Source organism: Platichthys flesus, chromosome 12 (genome assembly GCF_949316205.1).
Source record: "Platichthys flesus chromosome 12, fPlaFle2.1, whole genome shotgun sequence".
NCBI lineage: Eukaryota > Metazoa > Chordata > Actinopteri > Pleuronectiformes > Pleuronectidae > Platichthys > Platichthys flesus.
Window position 1 is genome coordinate 12,036,224 of NC_084956.1, and position 17,495 is coordinate 12,053,718.

Sequence of the window (17,495 nt, forward strand, 5' to 3'; positions counted from 1 at the left end):
ATATATTTTTCATCCTCCCATTTTCTTTAAGATTACTTTTTATTGACATGTAGGAAAACAAAACATTTAAACTTTTAAAAAGAGTGGCCGATCCCTTTAATATCAGAACGCCCATTGGCCAGCTTCTCCTCCGTCAGTCGGCCAATCAGCTCGGCCGATGTTACGGAGTGTCGTTACGTAGGGAGGCGTGTGTGACATTCGCCGCAAGAAGCTAGTTCTGAACAGCTAAGTGGAGAAAGATGGAAACTGGAGGAGAAGAAAGAAAATTATTTATATTTTGAATATCCCCGCTGACGGTTGAGTTTCCCCGTGTTTCCGGTCGCGTGCACGTCAGAGGAGACTGTTTGTGTCAGATGCGGCGTCAGTTAAAACTTCCCCGCACGTTAAAGCCAGCGCGCTAACACTTCCCGGTAACTTCCTCTAAATGTTCGCAGTTCTGGCTGAGGTCGTGTTCCGGTCCGCCGCACTGCGATGACGAAACTAATCGGATAACAGTGGGTTGTTTGGCTTTTTGTGTGTCGCAGTATGGGAGGCTGTTAGCGCTTAAACCGGCGCGGCTAACTGCGGCGTGCACACAAGGTTACAATTAGCTTTAGCCGAGCTAGCTCTTCACTCCCCCTCCTCTCCGCTGCCTCTGGAGCCTCCTCGCTTTCTTATGCTGACTTGTCAGGACAGGTGTGCAGAAAGCGGGCCAGGTGTGGCGCGGGATAGATAGTCTGCCATTTAGCCTGGCCCCGTGCCTTTCTTCAGGGTTTGTCGCTGCCTAGGTGCAGCCAGGGGTCGGGACCATGCTGCTCTCCCTGGTCGTGCACACACACTCGCTGCGGTACTGGTTCCCAGCCACGGTCATGCTGGGAACAGCCCCGGCTTACATGCTGTCGTGGGGAGTCTGGCGTCTCCTGTCAACTGTCCTGCCAGCGAGAGTGTACCACAGAGTAGACGACAGGCTGTACTCCATCTACCAGAGCATGGTCCTCTTCTTCTTTGAGAACTACACAGGAGTGGAGGCAAGTGATCCACCACTATCCAACACACAATCCCATTGTTTCAGATTAAACTGATGATGATAGATTGTTTATTAATCAAAATACCACCACTCTGAGTGGCCTCTGACTGTGTACCTGCGCACTTTTTAACTTGACTTTGATCTGATGTGGTCACTCTGCACAGATCAGTATATTTTTGTAGGTTTATTTATTTGACAAATGAAATAACAAGGGTATGATGAGGGAGAACAACCAGAAAGTCTGCATTCTTCTGCCCTGTTGCTGCCACTCCTTGTTCATTTGACTGTGATAGTGTCGTACATATAACCTCAGTCTCTGATATGATGCTGTTTGTGTTGTAAGCTGCTTCAGTTGGGGCGCGCCTGAATAGATTAGAAGGAAAGTTTCTCAATAAATTCCTTCAGGATCTATGAAAAGCTGCAGTCTTTGAAGGTTTTTGTAGAACAACATGTCTAGGCTGCAACTAAATCCCTCAAGCAGTTTAAATATTTAAAACAAGAAAGAAAAGTCTGTTTATGTAACTGTACGTCTGTGTAAACCTGCTTTTGTTCCTTTCTCTGTAGATTGTTATATATGGAGATATACCAAAGAACAAAGAGAACGTCATCTACATGTCTAATCATCAATGTACAGGTAATATATATATATATATATATTACATATGAATGTGCAGCTTTTATAAACTTAGATCAATGTGAATGACGGTGTAAGTATTTATAATCACTCTTGTTCTTTTTAGCTGACTGGATCATCGCTGACATGCTCGCCATCAGGCAGAGTGCGATTGGCCATATCAGATATGTTTTGAAAGATGGACTCAAGTGGCTCCCGCTGTACGGATGGTATTTCTCTCAGGTAATGCTACTCTGAGTATTTGCATGTCATTACGTGAATGTCAGTTGTAAATGAACTGTAAACTTCATTCCTCACTAATCAGATTCTCTCTTTTTTTAGCATGGCGGGATCTATGTCAAACGAAGCGCAAATTTTAATGAGAAGGCGATGAAGACAAAACTCCACACTCAGACCCAATCAGGAGCACCAGTAAGTTTGTTATAAATTGGCGTCTTGAGCGCATGAATATTTAATGTCTTAATGAAATTATATCTTCACATTTAAGAAAGTTCTTTTATGATATTTTAAGCTTTTTTAACTTTCACAACTTGAATTCAGATTTCTCTGCAGTCGTCTTCCAAAATTCCATCTAAAGAAACTCCCTCTAATCATATTATATTATTAAGGCTTCGACATGTATGAATTGAATATTTTGAGCCTTGGTCATTTGATGTTAATTAGATATTGAGTAATGAAGTTCCTGTTACACTGTATCTTAACTGGTGTCGAAACTAAGAGTTCGCCTCTAATCACTTTTTGGGATTAAAGTGAGGGAGATTTGTGTTTTCCCCTCTGTGGGGGTGGGTGGGTAGGTTGTCTACAACAACACAAGTTGTCACATTAACAGAAATTCATGAAATAAGACTGACCCAGATTTTGAAATGTATGTTTTGACTAAACGGTTGAAAAATATTTCTGAAATAATTTGTAAAATAATACGCAGCTTTCTAGTTATGTTATGAAACATTTGTTGTTTCATCATTATCAAATGTGAGGACTTTGTTATTGTTGAAAAGGACTCAATAATTTGCAGCAAATGAAAAAAAATGATGCATGTATACATTTGTGCACTACTTGCGCTAAAGCATTTTATCAGATAGGTACAACTTCCTGGTAATTGTTGAGTTTGAATCCAAATCGATTTTTAAGGAGTGAGACACTAAAAGTATCTATCAAGTTTTTTTTCAAACACTAGAAGTTCAGCATAATATGTTCCTCGAATTTCTGTACTTGGCAGAAATTCCACCATGTTTGGTTCATGCTAGGAATTAAACGTGAAGGAGGTTTTATTCAACGTCTTTTCCTCCCCTCAGATGTACCTCGTCATTTTCCCAGAAGGAACTCGGTATAATCCAGAGCTGAAAAAAGTTATCGCTGACAGTCAGGCTTTTGCTACAAAAGAAGGTACTGGCACGATATCAGCCATTTATGACTTTACTGCTACTCTGTCACATGTTTTACCATTTGTATGTTGCAATGTGTGTTGGAATGAAGAAAGTTGTTTAGTCAGACCTTTTCTTCTTGCCTTAATCCCTGAGAGCAGTAAAACAATGAAAATACAGAGAAACAACAATTTGTTAAAATATTATTTGGTAGAGCTTATTATAACTGCCATATTCAATTATATCATCATTATTGCATCACTAGTGTTGTGTCATGAACTGGTCGGCTTCTTCCAAAACTCCTTGTTATATATTTAATCTATGGAACTCAATATTTTGAAGACTAAATTCTCAGCTACAACAGAGAATTCAGTGCTCACTCTCAGTATTACAAGAGCTAGTCAGAAAGTCCTGTTTTCCTCTGCTTGAATTTGACAGTGCATTTCATCATAGCTTTATAATTTGACCATTGAATATGTGAGATGTGTCATGTTTATTACGCTGCTGTTGTGGAGTCTGGTTCTCAGGTCAGCTCATAAACTGCATCCATTCCGCAGAGATTAAGCCTATCTCTGGACCGCAGCTCTGAATATCACCTCCCCCCCTTAATCCAAACAAATCGCTGTGTGGAGGCGCCATGTGCACATGACATTATCTGCTATTAGTGAGGTATTAGTAAGCAGAGGATGGATCGACTGGGGAACAAGAGACCGTGCCGAAAATCAATCGGTTACAATGAGTTTTTTTTTTTTTTTACGCTAAATACTAGCTGTATTAATGTCCAGTGAGCTGATGTGACAGCCTGCATAGTTACACTGTCTGTAAACCTAATGCTCTGGTCTGCTCATGTCTTTACCATAGGATTGGCTGTTCTGAAGCACACTCTAACACCCAGGATGAAAGCGTCTCACGTAGCCATGGAGTCGATGAAGGACCACCTGAACGCCGTGTATGACATCACAGTGGCCTACGAGGGAACGCTGGATTCTTCTGGTCAAAGAAGAACTGCACCATCCATGCCAGGTAAGCAGGTATTGGAAGTTGGCCACAGACATCCAGTTATTTGATCATGTGTTCCTGAAAAAGATGTACACATTACAATATCCTCCATTGAACCTGGTTGTACAGCGTGATTTTTATCTGGGTTTTTTACCCTAATGGGTCCAAAAAAAAAACATCTTCGTGAACATATATAACTGGAAGGGCCAGACCCTTTATTAGGGAGTTAGTCTGGTCTAATGCAATCATGACAATGCTCAGCTCTGTGAAATTAAAGCCCACAGTGTAGAAGAAGCTTACAATAAACTTTTTCTTCTGCTTGCCTTTACATCATTCCACTCCAGAAAGATCTGTTCTGCCCAGTCATCGCTCCTTTCCTGTTTTAGTATTTAGAATAAAAATGTCTGTTACTGCCGTTGAAATCGGATCTGTATCTGGAGATCTTGTGCGAATCTGGAAACGCCTATGTTAATTTTAGATGTCAAGACATGCAGAACACGAAGTTGAACAGATCAGCCAAATCCTATCTGGTATTTGGCTCACACATTGATTGGTTAATTGCCAGGTGTAAATACAGGCTATTTAAATAATGAATGACACTAATTCATGGCAATGCTTTCTCTGCTCTGGAACGTGACATGTTTGTTGACCGTTTGAACCGTTACATTTACAGACGAGTACTGTAAAAGACAAATCATATAATGAAAAATGAATCACCTTTCCACATACTAGCTTTCCATATATTCAACCCAATATGTAGAATTAATGTATAAAATAATAAAATAGTATATCACAAAAGAAGCATTTAACTCCTGATACTATCGCAGATAGACTCTCAGCTGACAGCAGCTGATTCCCTTTCCAGGGTCCCACAGGCAGTTTATATCAATCCTGCAACACTATGTTGACCCCCTCCTTAATTAATCACAAAGAAAACATCACCTATTAACATCTGTGTCTTCCTGTAAACAGCATGACTCCGTGTTTTTCAGATTTGATTATTCTCTGTTCCGGTTGTTTTTAAAAAACAAACAAATACCCTCCTGCTGCAGTCAGGAATAAACATTGATGTGTTTCTAGCAAACGGAACAAAGAGAAGCAGAAAAGCTTTCTTCCCATCACGCACATCCTGACCTCATGTGGTGACTGTGACTTTAGTAATTTCAACAGGAGCTGGGAGCTGAGGCTTTAGCTAATTGACGTTCCTTCTGTTTCTCATCAGTATGAACAGTTTACTTTATTTGAATGTGAAGCTACAAGCTGATGTCTTTTTTTAAACACTGAAATTATAGTTTCTGAGATTTAAGACTTAATACTGAGTTTTCAAAATATTCAGTCATTAACTGTGATGTCATAATCGAGCAAACTGATAATTGGAGACAACATAACCGGAGTGGCACATAATGCTGCATTCAGGCTGTCTGATTAAGTTTTTGACAATTCATTTGAATTATAGATGTGAATATAAAACTAGATCTAGATTTTATTTTGATCTGCACCAAATGGCCCACACTCAGTCACTCATATCAGTCCCCTCGACATGTTAAAGTTGTCCCCATGAGAAATTAATGAAAAATTGAATGGGTTCTTCCACAACACATCTGTCCACCAAGTACTACATGCTAATCTGTCCAGTAGTAACTGCATAATCTAAAAAACAAACAAACACAGAGGTAATAATTAAAATGTAACTTGGAAGAAATACTCGGTTAAACTGTTTGATGGATAACTCCACAGTATTATACAGACTAAATTTAGCTTTGTGCTCTGGAAAATGCCTTTTGTCAGAAATTGAGAAATATTTCATTTAAATGCTGATGGCATGTTGATTTATCACTGGAATTCCAGGACCCGTATCATACCAGGAGCTCGCTTGTTACTCTCAGAGCAGGAGGATGTGAATGTAGAAATGTTCTGAGTTCTGACCTTATTTTAAAATCCCTATGTGGTCCATGACTTTATCTTAGAGCAAAGAGATCATGTTTATCTGAGAAAGCATTCCGAGGTTCTGGAAGAAGCAGGACTCTCTCCATTCTGTATATTAGAAGTTGAATGTTTTAGATCAGAGAACAGAAATGGTAATGACTACTTTGAATACTCAATCATTTTGGATACTTCTTTGTTCTCATCAAAGAACTTGCTCGCCTTTCCACAATCTAGACTGGACACTTGGTGACTGGGGCTCTAATTTAAATCGCTCTTAAAAACACATTTTAATACATTTGTTTTTACTGCCTTTGTGGTCTCAACCTTCATAATTTTTTTTTATACAATTTCCATAATGATTTAATTTTTGCTTCTTTCGATTAATGGCTTTATATTTAAACAGATTTTAAATTGCTTTTATCGTTTTGTCTCGTAAAGCACTTTATAACTTTGTTATGAATGGTGCTATATAAATACAGTTTATTATTATCAGGTGCTTCAGTGAAACAACTCTGTGCACGTCTCTTCCAGCAGTTTGCTTTCCCCTGTGCACACAGATGTTTCCACATATTAAAGATTTCTTCTCTCACATTTTCAGTTTGTTTTTTGAAATCAGGACTTGTTTATCACTTGGAGCGTACAGTTAATTTCCTTTACCTCTTCCAGGTTGTTTTTATAAGTGTTTTTGGAGCATTGTTCTGCTCACACACACACACAAGCATGATCCGCAGTGGAAAATCTGCTTTCTTTTGAGGGGGGTTCACTGAGTTTTCAGCGTTTGTTAAACTGGCTCGGGTTGGGACAGAGGGTCGGTTTCAATCTGTGCAGCAGCTGATGGAGGCGCACGCTCCACCGGCGAAGCAATCTCTTGCAGCGGACTTCGGTCAAGTTTCCTCTTTCGGTCGCCTTGCCAAGTTTCCTGAAAATATCGCCTGTTGTGGAAACCGGAAGTTGAAGCTCTCTGGGGTTACATGTGTTGCCTTGAGCATTCACACTTGGCTACTTTTTTATGTCTGACCTTCTCAGACACTCATCAGGTTTTCTCACTACTCTCACTACCCTGACAGTTTGATTTGGCTTAAGACTGAAAACATTTTTACTTATTGACTAGAGAGAATTTGAGTTATATCACTAAGCAAATGAAATTCAATTGAACGGTCGGATGATTTATTTAATTTAGATCTAAAATTTAACTTTGTATGTATTTCAGGTTTTGAGTGGATTTTATTATCACCTCTATGTTTTTGTTCCTTAAAGGATCAGTTATGTAACCGTCATGACCAACAAGCTTTGTTCACATCACAGCTCTTTCCTTTCTTGAGTCGAAGGACCTTGGCATCACAGTGTCACAGTGGCTCTACACTCTATCACTGTCTCCTTGTGTTGATTTTAAGTGCTTACTCTACGTGCCGTTTTGCTGAAAGGCTTTTCCTGTTTTTGTTTAGTCTCTTTTATTTTCTCTGTTTGACAGAATTCCTGTGTAAAGAATGTCCCCGGGTCCACATACACTTCGACCGTGTGGATATAAAGGAAATTCCTCCAGAGCCACTGTTTTTCCGCAGGTGGCTGCACGAGCGCTTTGAAATCAAGGACCGGTAAGTGTATGTGTGTGTATGTGAGCGTGGGAGGGAAGAATTTATGATGAGATTGCAGGCTATCCCATCAATGCTTAAAGCAAAGTGAGTTGAGGTTTTTAAATGTTTTGCACTTGAACGCCAGGAATTTCAGTTACTGATTCTTAGCTTCTGTTTCTTAGAAAACATGAGAATAAAAATCTGATTCTAAAGAATAGTTGACCAAGAATAACCAAACAAGATCCAGTCAAATTTATATTGAAGACAACATGAACTCGTAAGTTTACTAGGGAGATTAAACTCTAAAATATATCCAACAGAGCAGCAGTCTCATATATCAAAAACAACTCATGAGTGAAAGAAGCTGATTTCCCAAATGAGACCAAAATTCAAGTTTCCCGATGGTATTAAATAACTGGAGCTGAAATGGTTGCAGGGGGAATGAGCAACGATTTGAATACAATAAAAATAATTATTTGTTGCAGCCCTGAAATCAGTCGAACGTAAGAAAAGTGGAACCAACATTGGTCACATCAAACAAGCTAAAGAAAAGCCTTGATGTGGTTTGTGTGCAGTTTTTATGTTGATATGAACTCTCTGTGTATATCTAAAATGGGCTGAATTCAAAAGTGATTTCCCCTGTTTGTTTTTATAAAGGTTGCTCACAGATTTCTATGAGTCGGAGGATCCAGAAAAAATCAGCAGGTTCCCAGGGGAAGGCAAACCGTCTCCGCTAAACCTCTGGAAAACCCTCCCGTCAGTGACGATCTTGGGAGGACTGACACTGCCGTTACTGTTGACAGAGAATGGCAGGAAACTGTATGCGAGGACCTGGGTTTATGGGACGCTGCTGGGCTGGCTGTGGGTGAACGTGTTTCCTTAACGAATGGACAGGCAGAGGCGGCCACAGTTAGACTCACAAAACACATAGACAAATGGTGCCATTTTCCTGTATCGCAACAACACAAGGTGTGTTCCAGATGCAGAGCAGTTATCTGATACAAGGCTCAGAGCTTTATCCTGCACGTCTGGCTTAATGTTGACCTTGAGCCGAAAGCTGAACAGACATGTGAGAAATTAAGGCTTTTTTGCTACGTGTTCCTGCGCGTTACTCGGTTATGCAGCCTGAAATGATGAGAAAACAGGAGTGGAGTTGAATTAAAGTCAAGTACTGGGTTTCTCAGCAACCCTCTTTGATTGCTAGTATGATATTAAAACATATTCCCCTTCTAAAACGACTTTCCCCTCATGAGTTATCCAAATTAGTAATTTTGCATGCTCCCTAAAGCTCTCATGAAAAATGTTTTTGTCAAAGTGTGCCGGGTAGTTTAAAAACTTGTTTAAAGGTGATAGTCAGATACTGTGTGAAACTGAGAGTGCACGAGCCTCCTGACGATGGATCAGTTATAATGAAGTGCACTGACTCATTGACATTGGTTGAAATGCCGGTTTTCAAGTTAATTGTCAGAAGGATTATGCACTTTGCAAATTTCAAGTGATGTTTTTACATTAGTAGAATAAAATAAATGATCTGCAGTCTTCTATATGAGCTCATGAACATGACACCAGCTGCTATATTCACCATAACTCTTCAGAGTGACAGCACTTGTTACATAGCGATAATGAATGTAGCCGTTAAAAAGGACATCTTTTTTTCTTAATTTCCAAAACCCATTTATTATTATTAAAAATATATTTTTTTAGCTGTACAGATGCCTCAATGAGCTCGTATAGAGGAATGAGTATGGCCGCTGAAAATGTTCTACCAATGAAAAATATAGACAGTAAATAAAGATGGACGACCCTTCTCCACTTGCTCCCACTATCCAGGAATGAAGCCAAAATATCTCAGAGACAAAACTGGCATCTTTCGCCAATGACGTCAATTGGAGACGGAGTCAATAACAATAACAATCAGGGTTGGAGCGATACACAAGCTCCACCAATCGCCAGTCAGCTCAACTGTCAATCTTTGTTTCTTTGTTATAGCATCAAATAACTAATTAAAACCAAACTTGCCAGACACGTAAGCACTCCAAAAATAACATCAGTGTGACGGGAAAATGTTTTATTCAACATATACTTTGACTCTTTAGTTTGGTCCATTGCTAGTTACAAGCAAGGAGGAGTTGGGTGTTATGAACTATACTGTAGCCATCCACCAGGTGGCGATTGAAACATTTTGGCTTCACTTTTGGAGAGCAATCATCTCATTCATCTTTAAAGATGGTCTATGATGTAAAATATCGATTAACTTTAAGATATTATTCAATGCCAAAACAAAGTATTTTTGGCCATATAAGATAATTATGTGTTTTTATTAGTATTGTTTATTCGCAGTTCCATAACTTTTATGCATTTGTTACCTTTAATATTGAGTTACAGCTCACCTGAAAATATCTACCTAGCAAAAAGCTGACAAAGCCATGTGAACAGAATATCACAGGTTCCTGTGCACTCAAAGCCATTTGTATTCTAATCATCACTGTATTGTGAAACGCACTGTGTCCATTGTGGTCGTTTACTGAATGAAACCATTGTATTTTCCACAGGTCACTTTACATGTTTTGCTATCTCATCCTCCTTTAGAGTCAGTCTGCCATATGTTTTCCTCGCGTGGATCATGATACAGTACATCTCATGATTTTTACATGTTTCTCTGATACCTCACTTGAATAATCCTTCCTCGTTCTGAAACGACCCTCGTCAGCCATTTTATAGTTATTTTGATCCTGACAAGATCAGACTGTAACTCATCAGGAAACTCTGCGTAGACAGTATTTCAATGCCAACGGTTTTTGAAAATGTGTGCCTTCTCTCTGGAGGAGTTGTTCCTCAGCCCTCCCACAGGGGGGCACAGTGGCTCTTTATTCCAGCAGGTGACCTCCAGTGTGCTGGAGCTGCTGCTTGCTGCAGCTCTTGGTCACATTGTCTGCACTTCATAGTGGCTTATTTTGCTCAAAGAATGCATTTACACTTTTTGAGAACTATTATGAAATGATGAAACCTTTAATATGTGTATGTTCTGGAAATGGGGAATCGGAGTGAAATAAAGTGAATTTCTTTGGGGAGAGTCAACTTGTCTCTTTTGTCCTACTGTCCTCCACACATGGTTAATAATACGTCTTCTGCTACTGTTATCTGTTATCCTGATCTGCCAGAGGGACAGCTGCAGGCCAGAATAAATAAATGTATCTTTAAGGAAACATTGACTGCTCACCTTCAAACCCTCATCTGTTTGTGTATGTTCCTCCACAAATACAGTGAAAACACAACAGCTTTCAGCTCAGGAACACACAGACCATACAGTTGCTATGTTCAAATAACTCTGTTATGCAGCCTGAAATGATGAGAAAACAGGAGTGGAGTTGAATTAAAGTCAAGTACTGTGTTTCTCAGCAACCCCCTTTGATCGCTAGTATGATATTAAAACTAGTGCTGTCAAACAATTAAAATATTTAATCACATTTATGTCATAGTTAACTCAAAATGAATCAGGATTAATCGCAAATTTTATCTATTCTTAATGTCCCTTCATTAATTTTTTCTCCATAATTTTTTAATGCTCTATCAACATGTAAAGTGGATTGGCTTGCTTTAGTTTATGCAAATGTTTTATTTTATTGAAAAACAACATTGCCAAACAGGGCTGTACAAAATACAATTATAAAGTGCACATTTCAGGTAAACAAGGACTCAGCCTATAGTGCAGTTAAACCATGGCTTAATATTTTCTTTTTTTCAAGTTTGCTGTGAACATAGCAGTCAGGCCTCTCAAACAGACAAGCAACAAAATAACAAACAAACAAAATACACAAGCAAGTGTCGGCCTACTTTGAAACAAATTAAACACAGAACTGTGTAGGGCTATTTGAGTCCTCCCCATATTTGTGGAAAATGTATGAAATAAGAAGTACCCTATTTTGAAATAAATAAAAACATATAGCTGCAGCCTAATAGCTTAAAAATATATATTCTAGTTGGCGAAATATTAAAACAAAGCGAGAGCAGGTCAGACTGGAGGCGAACACAGATACTGAAGCTCGGTAGAAACCAACTGCAGCTTCTGCTCTGATCGAGAAGCTGAGACGCTGATCTCTGATCAGCTGAGACCAGAGAAACTCTGTGTTTTCACTGTTTTCATAGTTAAGCAGTGAGTCACTGAGAGGCTGCTGCACGTGAACGAGCTCTGATCTCACTGTCTCCCTCAGCGAGTGCGCGGGGGCAGGGGGCGGGGCTACTGTGCGCTATCTGGAACCACACAGACACACTCGCCAGCTCCTTGTACTTCATGACGGCCTGATACGATGATGTTTTAAAAAATGATTGTGACTTAGTCAACCACCAACATGCAAAAGCGTGTGTCACACGGCGAAAGCGTGAGAGTTGGCAGCTCTGCGTTAATCTCGCGATAAAAAAATTGACGGCATTAAAATGGGTTTGCGCCCTCTCCTTGGGTTTCAATGTGTAATTCAGTCTGTGGTGACTTCTGTCAGAACCACACAGCACGAGTTAAACAGAACATGAAGGTTTTTAATACATTCCTTTTCTAAAACCTGGAGTTGGACCTGTCCATGTTCCTATTTTTCTCTAATGAATAGTAATGAATATCCACTTTCATAATTATATTGAAACCGAATAACTAAAATAAAGCAATGTGTTGCACTGTTCAAAGAAGCTCAATCGGGGAAAATGCTGTAAAAATAAAATACAAACATAGGAGAGTTTTAACTTAAAACAATGCATGCTGGGTAATCAGTAAGAAGATCTGTTTTATTTCTTGAAAAAGAAATGTGAACATGATTTGTGCAAACTACCATTTCCTCTCAAAAGACCTGAAGTTAAAACAACTTGTCCATTAAGTAGTCCAGATATAAAAATTTACCTTAAAATGTTGAACTTGAATTCAAGAAGATTTACATGTTGAATTAACATGAGAAATTATTTAATTTACTTTTTCCCCATAATTCCAGCATGATGTGTTAGAGTGCAGCGACTTCATCTGATCATCTAGAGTTGATACACTCACTCATTCAGCCACTGTTTCTAATACTGTGTTTTGTCCTTCAAATATAGATCCGTTTAATTGTATTTTAACTATTTTTTATATTAAAAGCAATTTTTGAAATGTTTGAATTCCCATTTTATAGTCGGCCGGCGAACGCAGCAGTGTTAACAAATCACGCATGCGCAGTAGTATGTGTCAGTAACCAGGAAGTGCAGTGACAGATCGAAGGTACTGTTGAGCTGCTGCTGTTGTTTCTACTCAAGGTAAAAATAAACACACACAGACGAATCAAACTACTTTGTAACGACAATAACTTCACGTGCAGTGAGTTAGCGTGAACGTGAGTGCAGAATAGATAATGTAGTCTTCCTCTGCTGTTGAATGTTTTTTATCACAGTGCCATCTAGCGGCCTGTCCGGCCTCCTGCTGGCAAGTTGGATGAGAGTTTCAGAGGGAAACTTGTTGGTGTTTTAAATCTATTGAGAACAGATTCATACCTGGGCTCAAAGAAACGACCAGTGCCAAGGACAAATGTCAGTCGTGTGTTAAAGTGTGTGTCCTGTCTCCCTGTGTGCAGTTTGGTGATGGACTGGATCGGGTTCTGCTATGCTGCGGCCATCGCCCTTGGAGGGTTCATGGGCTACAAGCGAAAAGGTTGACACTTGAAAGGAAAGCTTGGCCGCTCGATGAGTTAACGAGATGATAAAACCCTGATTGTCCTCATGTGTCTCCCTGCAGGCAGCGTGATGTCCCTGATGGCGGGGCTAGTGTTTGGTGGATTGTCTGCTTATGGTGCCTACAATGTCTCTAATGACCCAAAGGACATTAAGGTCTCATTGAGTGAGTATGGCTATAGGATCCTTCTCGTGTGCTCTTCAATCATAACATGCATAACGATGGTCACTGTTAAAATCATTATTATTATTATCATATTAAGTGTTGCTGCTATCGTCCATAATTGTTTTCATTCCCTCAACTAGTTGGTCAGAGGTGAAACTAGATGGTTACACAACTGTTCCTGGTCTCTCTCTATCACTCCATCTGTCTCTCTTCTCACCCCTCTTCTCTACCCATCTCTCCTCTCTTCCCCGGTCGAGCCACATGTCCGCCCACATTGAGTCTGGTTCTAGAGGTTTCTTTAGTGGGAGCTTTTTCTCCAGAGTGCTGGTCATTGTTGGTTCCTCTGTAATGTTTAAGGTCTTGACCTTCTATGCAAAGGGGCTTGAGATAATATTTATTATGATTTGGCGCTAAACAAGTTGAATTGTTTTGAATACATTGACCATGGAGAACTGGTTTGAATGTCCAGCCACTAATCAACCATTGCTTCTGTCTTTCAGTTGCCTCAGGACTCCTTGCAGTAATCATGGGCATGAGATACAAGAAGTCTGGGAAATTATTGCCTGCTGGGATTATGTCGGGGCTAAGGTCAGAGTCAGGCTTGCTCTACGTGCAGATATGTGTTTTGCAATGTGAGGCTTGTGCAACGTTATTTTGCGCTTGTTGATTCAGTGGTTTCTGATTGGCCTTTCCTCTTTTCTTCTTGCAGTTTGTTAATGGTGTTTCGACTTTTGCTCCTGATCATGGCGTGAGTGCAGGACGAGCACCGACCAGTCTGAGGAGACACTGTCAACCTCTGAATGAACAAAGGAAACATGGTTCCCTGTCAGCACCAGTCATCTGCTACGTGTAATAACAAGCACTGACACGACAGCGTGATGTTTAAATGTGTTGTGCTTTGATTTATTCCAACCATCAGTAACTGGATTTAAAGCTTATTTTGTAGATTTTGTTATTTCCCACCAAATTCAGAAAAACACTGATCAGTCACTACAATAAAAAACAGTTAAAACCACTCAAACCATCACCTGCTTTAATACATGATCAGTGTTAAGTTTCATGGGACCAGAATCCTTATATAAGCTTCCAGGGCCGGGTGTTCAAACCAGACTTAAATTCAACATTTTGTAATTAATCTTTCCGCTGATCAAACTTATTTTGTAAACCTTACATTGATTTTATATTGTTTAATTTTGTCTTTATTCACTGATGTATTCGCTCACAGTCGAGCAGCACAACAGATGTACATGACATTTGTGGGTGTTATTGTTTGTCTTGAAAGTGGCTGTTTACAGTTTTGTGCTGCAGGATATTAAACTGAAATATTCAAATTACCTAAGTGTATTCCTGAATTCTCACATTCTATATCATTGAAGGGGAAATGATTTTAATGTATTTTTATTTATAGCCAGTGTTATTTTGATTCTTAACATTATGATTTTCTTTTTGTGTAGCAGGTCTGGTGATATTCCATTTGTTTGACAAGAAAAAAAAAGAAAAGAAACGGCAGCTTCTCCAATTTTGATCAGAAATAGATTATTTATTTAGTGTCATCTCCACTTCATTTAATTCACTGATTGTTCTAAAAAATAACAAGATAATTTCCTATGGTACCGAGTGGATTTGTGCTTTTGCCTCAGTGCAGTATTTATCTCAATATAAAATCATAAATATGGCTGTTCTACTCGTCGTTAGATGTTTGAGGAGTGTACCAGATGTTCAACAGAAGCTGCAGGAAATTAAAACTTGGGTCTCAACACCTCCATGACCGTCTTCACATAGACGTCGTCTGGCTGCGGCTTCCTCTTGCTGCCCGGCTGCAGAAACTTGCTGAGGCCTGGGACCCGGCTCATCCTGCCCTGGAAAGACTATAACGCAGAATTCAGATCTAGTTTTTATAAATCTGTTATCTCTGGGCTCAAACATTGTGTAACATTTACCTTGACGTTACGGAAGTCCGCGAGGATCGCTGGAAACTTCTCCTCTAGCATCAGGGTGCATTCCATCAGCTGCACATCTGCACAGCTCAGTTTACCTCCCACCAGGTACACAGGTCCAGACAGAGCCTGAGAGAGTTCGGCAGAGACGCTCATCTCATTTATCATAAACAATCACATATAATGATCAACGGGCCAGTTTTATATCATTAAGTGATTTTGACTGAGATGATTAACTCCGCCGAAGAGGATTTGTTTGCACTCCCTGTCTGCTTGCTGGTTTGTATGTTTGTTAGCAACATTACGCAAAAGGTTCTGGACGGATATAAATGAAACTGGGTAGAAGGATGCAGCGTGGGTCAGGGAAGAAGCCATTCAATTCTGGTGCAGATCCAGGATTTTCAGAACTATAGGACTGATATTTATGAGTCCGTGCAAAGATAAAAACCTGGATTTAGTTAATTTAAATGTGTTTTCCTAAGGTGACTGTTGTGGCAGAGGTTGGCACCCGGTGCTATTTCAGATATTCAGTAGGTGTATTAGTACCTTTTCAAACACAGGCAGATAGCGCTCCTTTGCTTTGGTTTCAATAATGTCCAGTTTGGGTTGTTTATCCGTGACAAACGGCAGCATCATTATCATTTCCATGAGATCTATCAATCCCTCTGAGTACATGTTGATCCTAAGGAGAAGCATCGACATTTTACCATTACACATCTATGTAGTAAAAACATCCCAGCACACAGTAATGAAATACATTAAGGAACAAGGGGATCATACATGACTTTGTCTTTGAGATCTTTGCCATGGAGATTGTACTTCTCTGCGATGTATTGCAGGATCGCCTTGGTCTGGATGAGCTTCATGCCGTCTATTTCCACCAGGGGAACCTGCTGGTACATGAGATCTCCGTCTGAAGAGCAGGAGACACAGGGGCAGGAGACACAGGGGCAGAGGACACAGGGCAGTAAAACACTAAGTCACCAAGTGCATGTTACCTGTGAATTTCAGCATCAAGTGATACTTGAGACTATCTCCTCAAAAGGTTAAGATTGCTTCACATTAGAAGAGGCTTGGTCTGAGCACACAGGGGAGTTGCTGTGTCTATTGTTGAACAAATACCTGACACAACCTGGTGATTCTTTGGTTGAGGTAAAGTGTAAAGGAAACATATCTCTATGGGGGGGGGCAGAATTTGACTCAAAAGCAGGTGCTGAATAATCTGCAGTTCTTCTTTAAAATCCCACACACCAGTTTAGTTTAAATGCATAACAACACAGGGGGTAACAGTCTCAGCTGATCCAGACATCCATTGAGTAAAACCCTTCACCTGGTTACAGGTTATAGTTCAAATAAAGTGAGTGGTGTGTTTCCCAGCCGATAGGTGGCGCTAATAATAAAATAAATCGCACTGAAAACTCTCACTGATTTGGAAAACACAGAAACTACTTTTTATTTTTAATCAGCTGTATGCAGACAACTCACCACTGAGGAGTTTCTCATACTGCTCCCGGGTCGTCAGGAAAACCTCTTCGAACTGTGAATGCAACAGAAGTTTGTTTGCTTTACTTCAAAAGCAATAAAACTAGAGGAATAGAAGCAAAGCAAGTTTTATTCACCTCCACCTCCGCTGCAGCCAGAAGCCAGCGGATCGACTCCATTTTCCCTCTGCCGTCGAAGTAGGTGAGCACAACTTTTCCAGCCATGGTTTGGCTTTTAGGGGGATACAAAACTGTGAAGCTTGAAATGAACAAAAAGGAGAAAAAACTAATTAGAGATAAAACTGCCTGAACACGAGGGTGCAAGTGTTTAATCTGAGTTCAGCAGACTTACACGAGCAGGGCTGAGTTCAGCTGTGGGAGAAGTAGCCGATGGAAGCAAAGTGTGAGTTGTTATATAACTTTATTCCTTCAGAGGATAAGAAACACGGTGAAAGTTGAGAAAACACGGAGAGGCTGCCGTTGGTTGGTTGGTTTAGACCACGTGGCTCCAGAAGAGGGAGCCAATGATGAAGTGCTTGAAAGTGGTGAGCATGCCGCTCCATTCAAAAACTTTTCCCATGAGATACTCTCAGTCAGACATCTGCTGCGCCCTTCTGAAAATGATGTCGCTATTGGTTAGATATCAGGGCTCGAGGTGACACAGGGAACTTGAGCTTCGATTCACATCCAAGTTCGGCTTTTTAAAACTACACTTAGATAAGAAGT

The 17,495-nt window shown here is 40.0% G+C and overlaps 3 protein-coding genes across 3 annotated transcripts; 2 read left to right on the forward strand and 1 right to left on the reverse strand.

Moving 5' to 3' along the window:
• The first annotated feature begins 113 nt into the window (after positions 1 to 113).
• On the forward strand, positions 114 to 10,581 carry agpat5 (1-acylglycerol-3-phosphate O-acyltransferase 5 (lysophosphatidic acid acyltransferase, epsilon)). Its single transcript, XM_062400505.1, has 8 exons — positions 114 to 1,007; positions 1,571 to 1,640; positions 1,747 to 1,862; positions 1,962 to 2,051; positions 2,936 to 3,026; positions 3,866 to 4,027; positions 7,401 to 7,524; positions 8,161 to 10,581. The coding sequence occupies exons 1-8, from the start codon at positions 789 to 791 to the stop codon at positions 8,384 to 8,386; spliced, it is 1,098 nt and encodes a 365-aa protein (XP_062256489.1). The 5' UTR covers positions 114 to 788; the 3' UTR covers positions 8,387 to 10,581.
• A 2,105-nt stretch (positions 10,582 to 12,686) lies between these two features.
• tmem14a (transmembrane protein 14A) lies at positions 12,687 to 14,685 on the forward strand. Its single transcript, XM_062400511.1, has 5 exons — positions 12,687 to 12,774; positions 13,089 to 13,165; positions 13,250 to 13,351; positions 13,852 to 13,939; positions 14,061 to 14,685. Exons 2-5 carry the CDS (start codon positions 13,096 to 13,098, stop codon positions 14,101 to 14,103), a joined length of 303 nt encoding a protein of 100 aa, XP_062256495.1. The 5' UTR covers positions 12,687 to 12,774; positions 13,089 to 13,095; the 3' UTR covers positions 14,104 to 14,685.
• Positions 14,686 to 14,870: 185 nt separating this feature from the next.
• On the reverse strand, positions 14,871 to 17,268 carry LOC133965914 (glutathione S-transferase A4-like). The gene is made up of 7 exons (XM_062400508.1): positions 17,122 to 17,268; positions 16,908 to 17,028; positions 16,774 to 16,825; positions 16,069 to 16,201; positions 15,835 to 15,970; positions 15,292 to 15,417; positions 14,871 to 15,219 (listed from the first exon to the last, which is right to left on the reverse strand). The coding sequence occupies exons 2-7, from the start codon at positions 16,992 to 16,994 to the stop codon at positions 15,091 to 15,093; spliced, it is 663 nt and encodes a 220-aa protein (XP_062256492.1). The 5' UTR covers positions 16,995 to 17,028; positions 17,122 to 17,268; the 3' UTR covers positions 14,871 to 15,090.
• Positions 17,269 to 17,495: the final 227 nt, after the last annotated feature.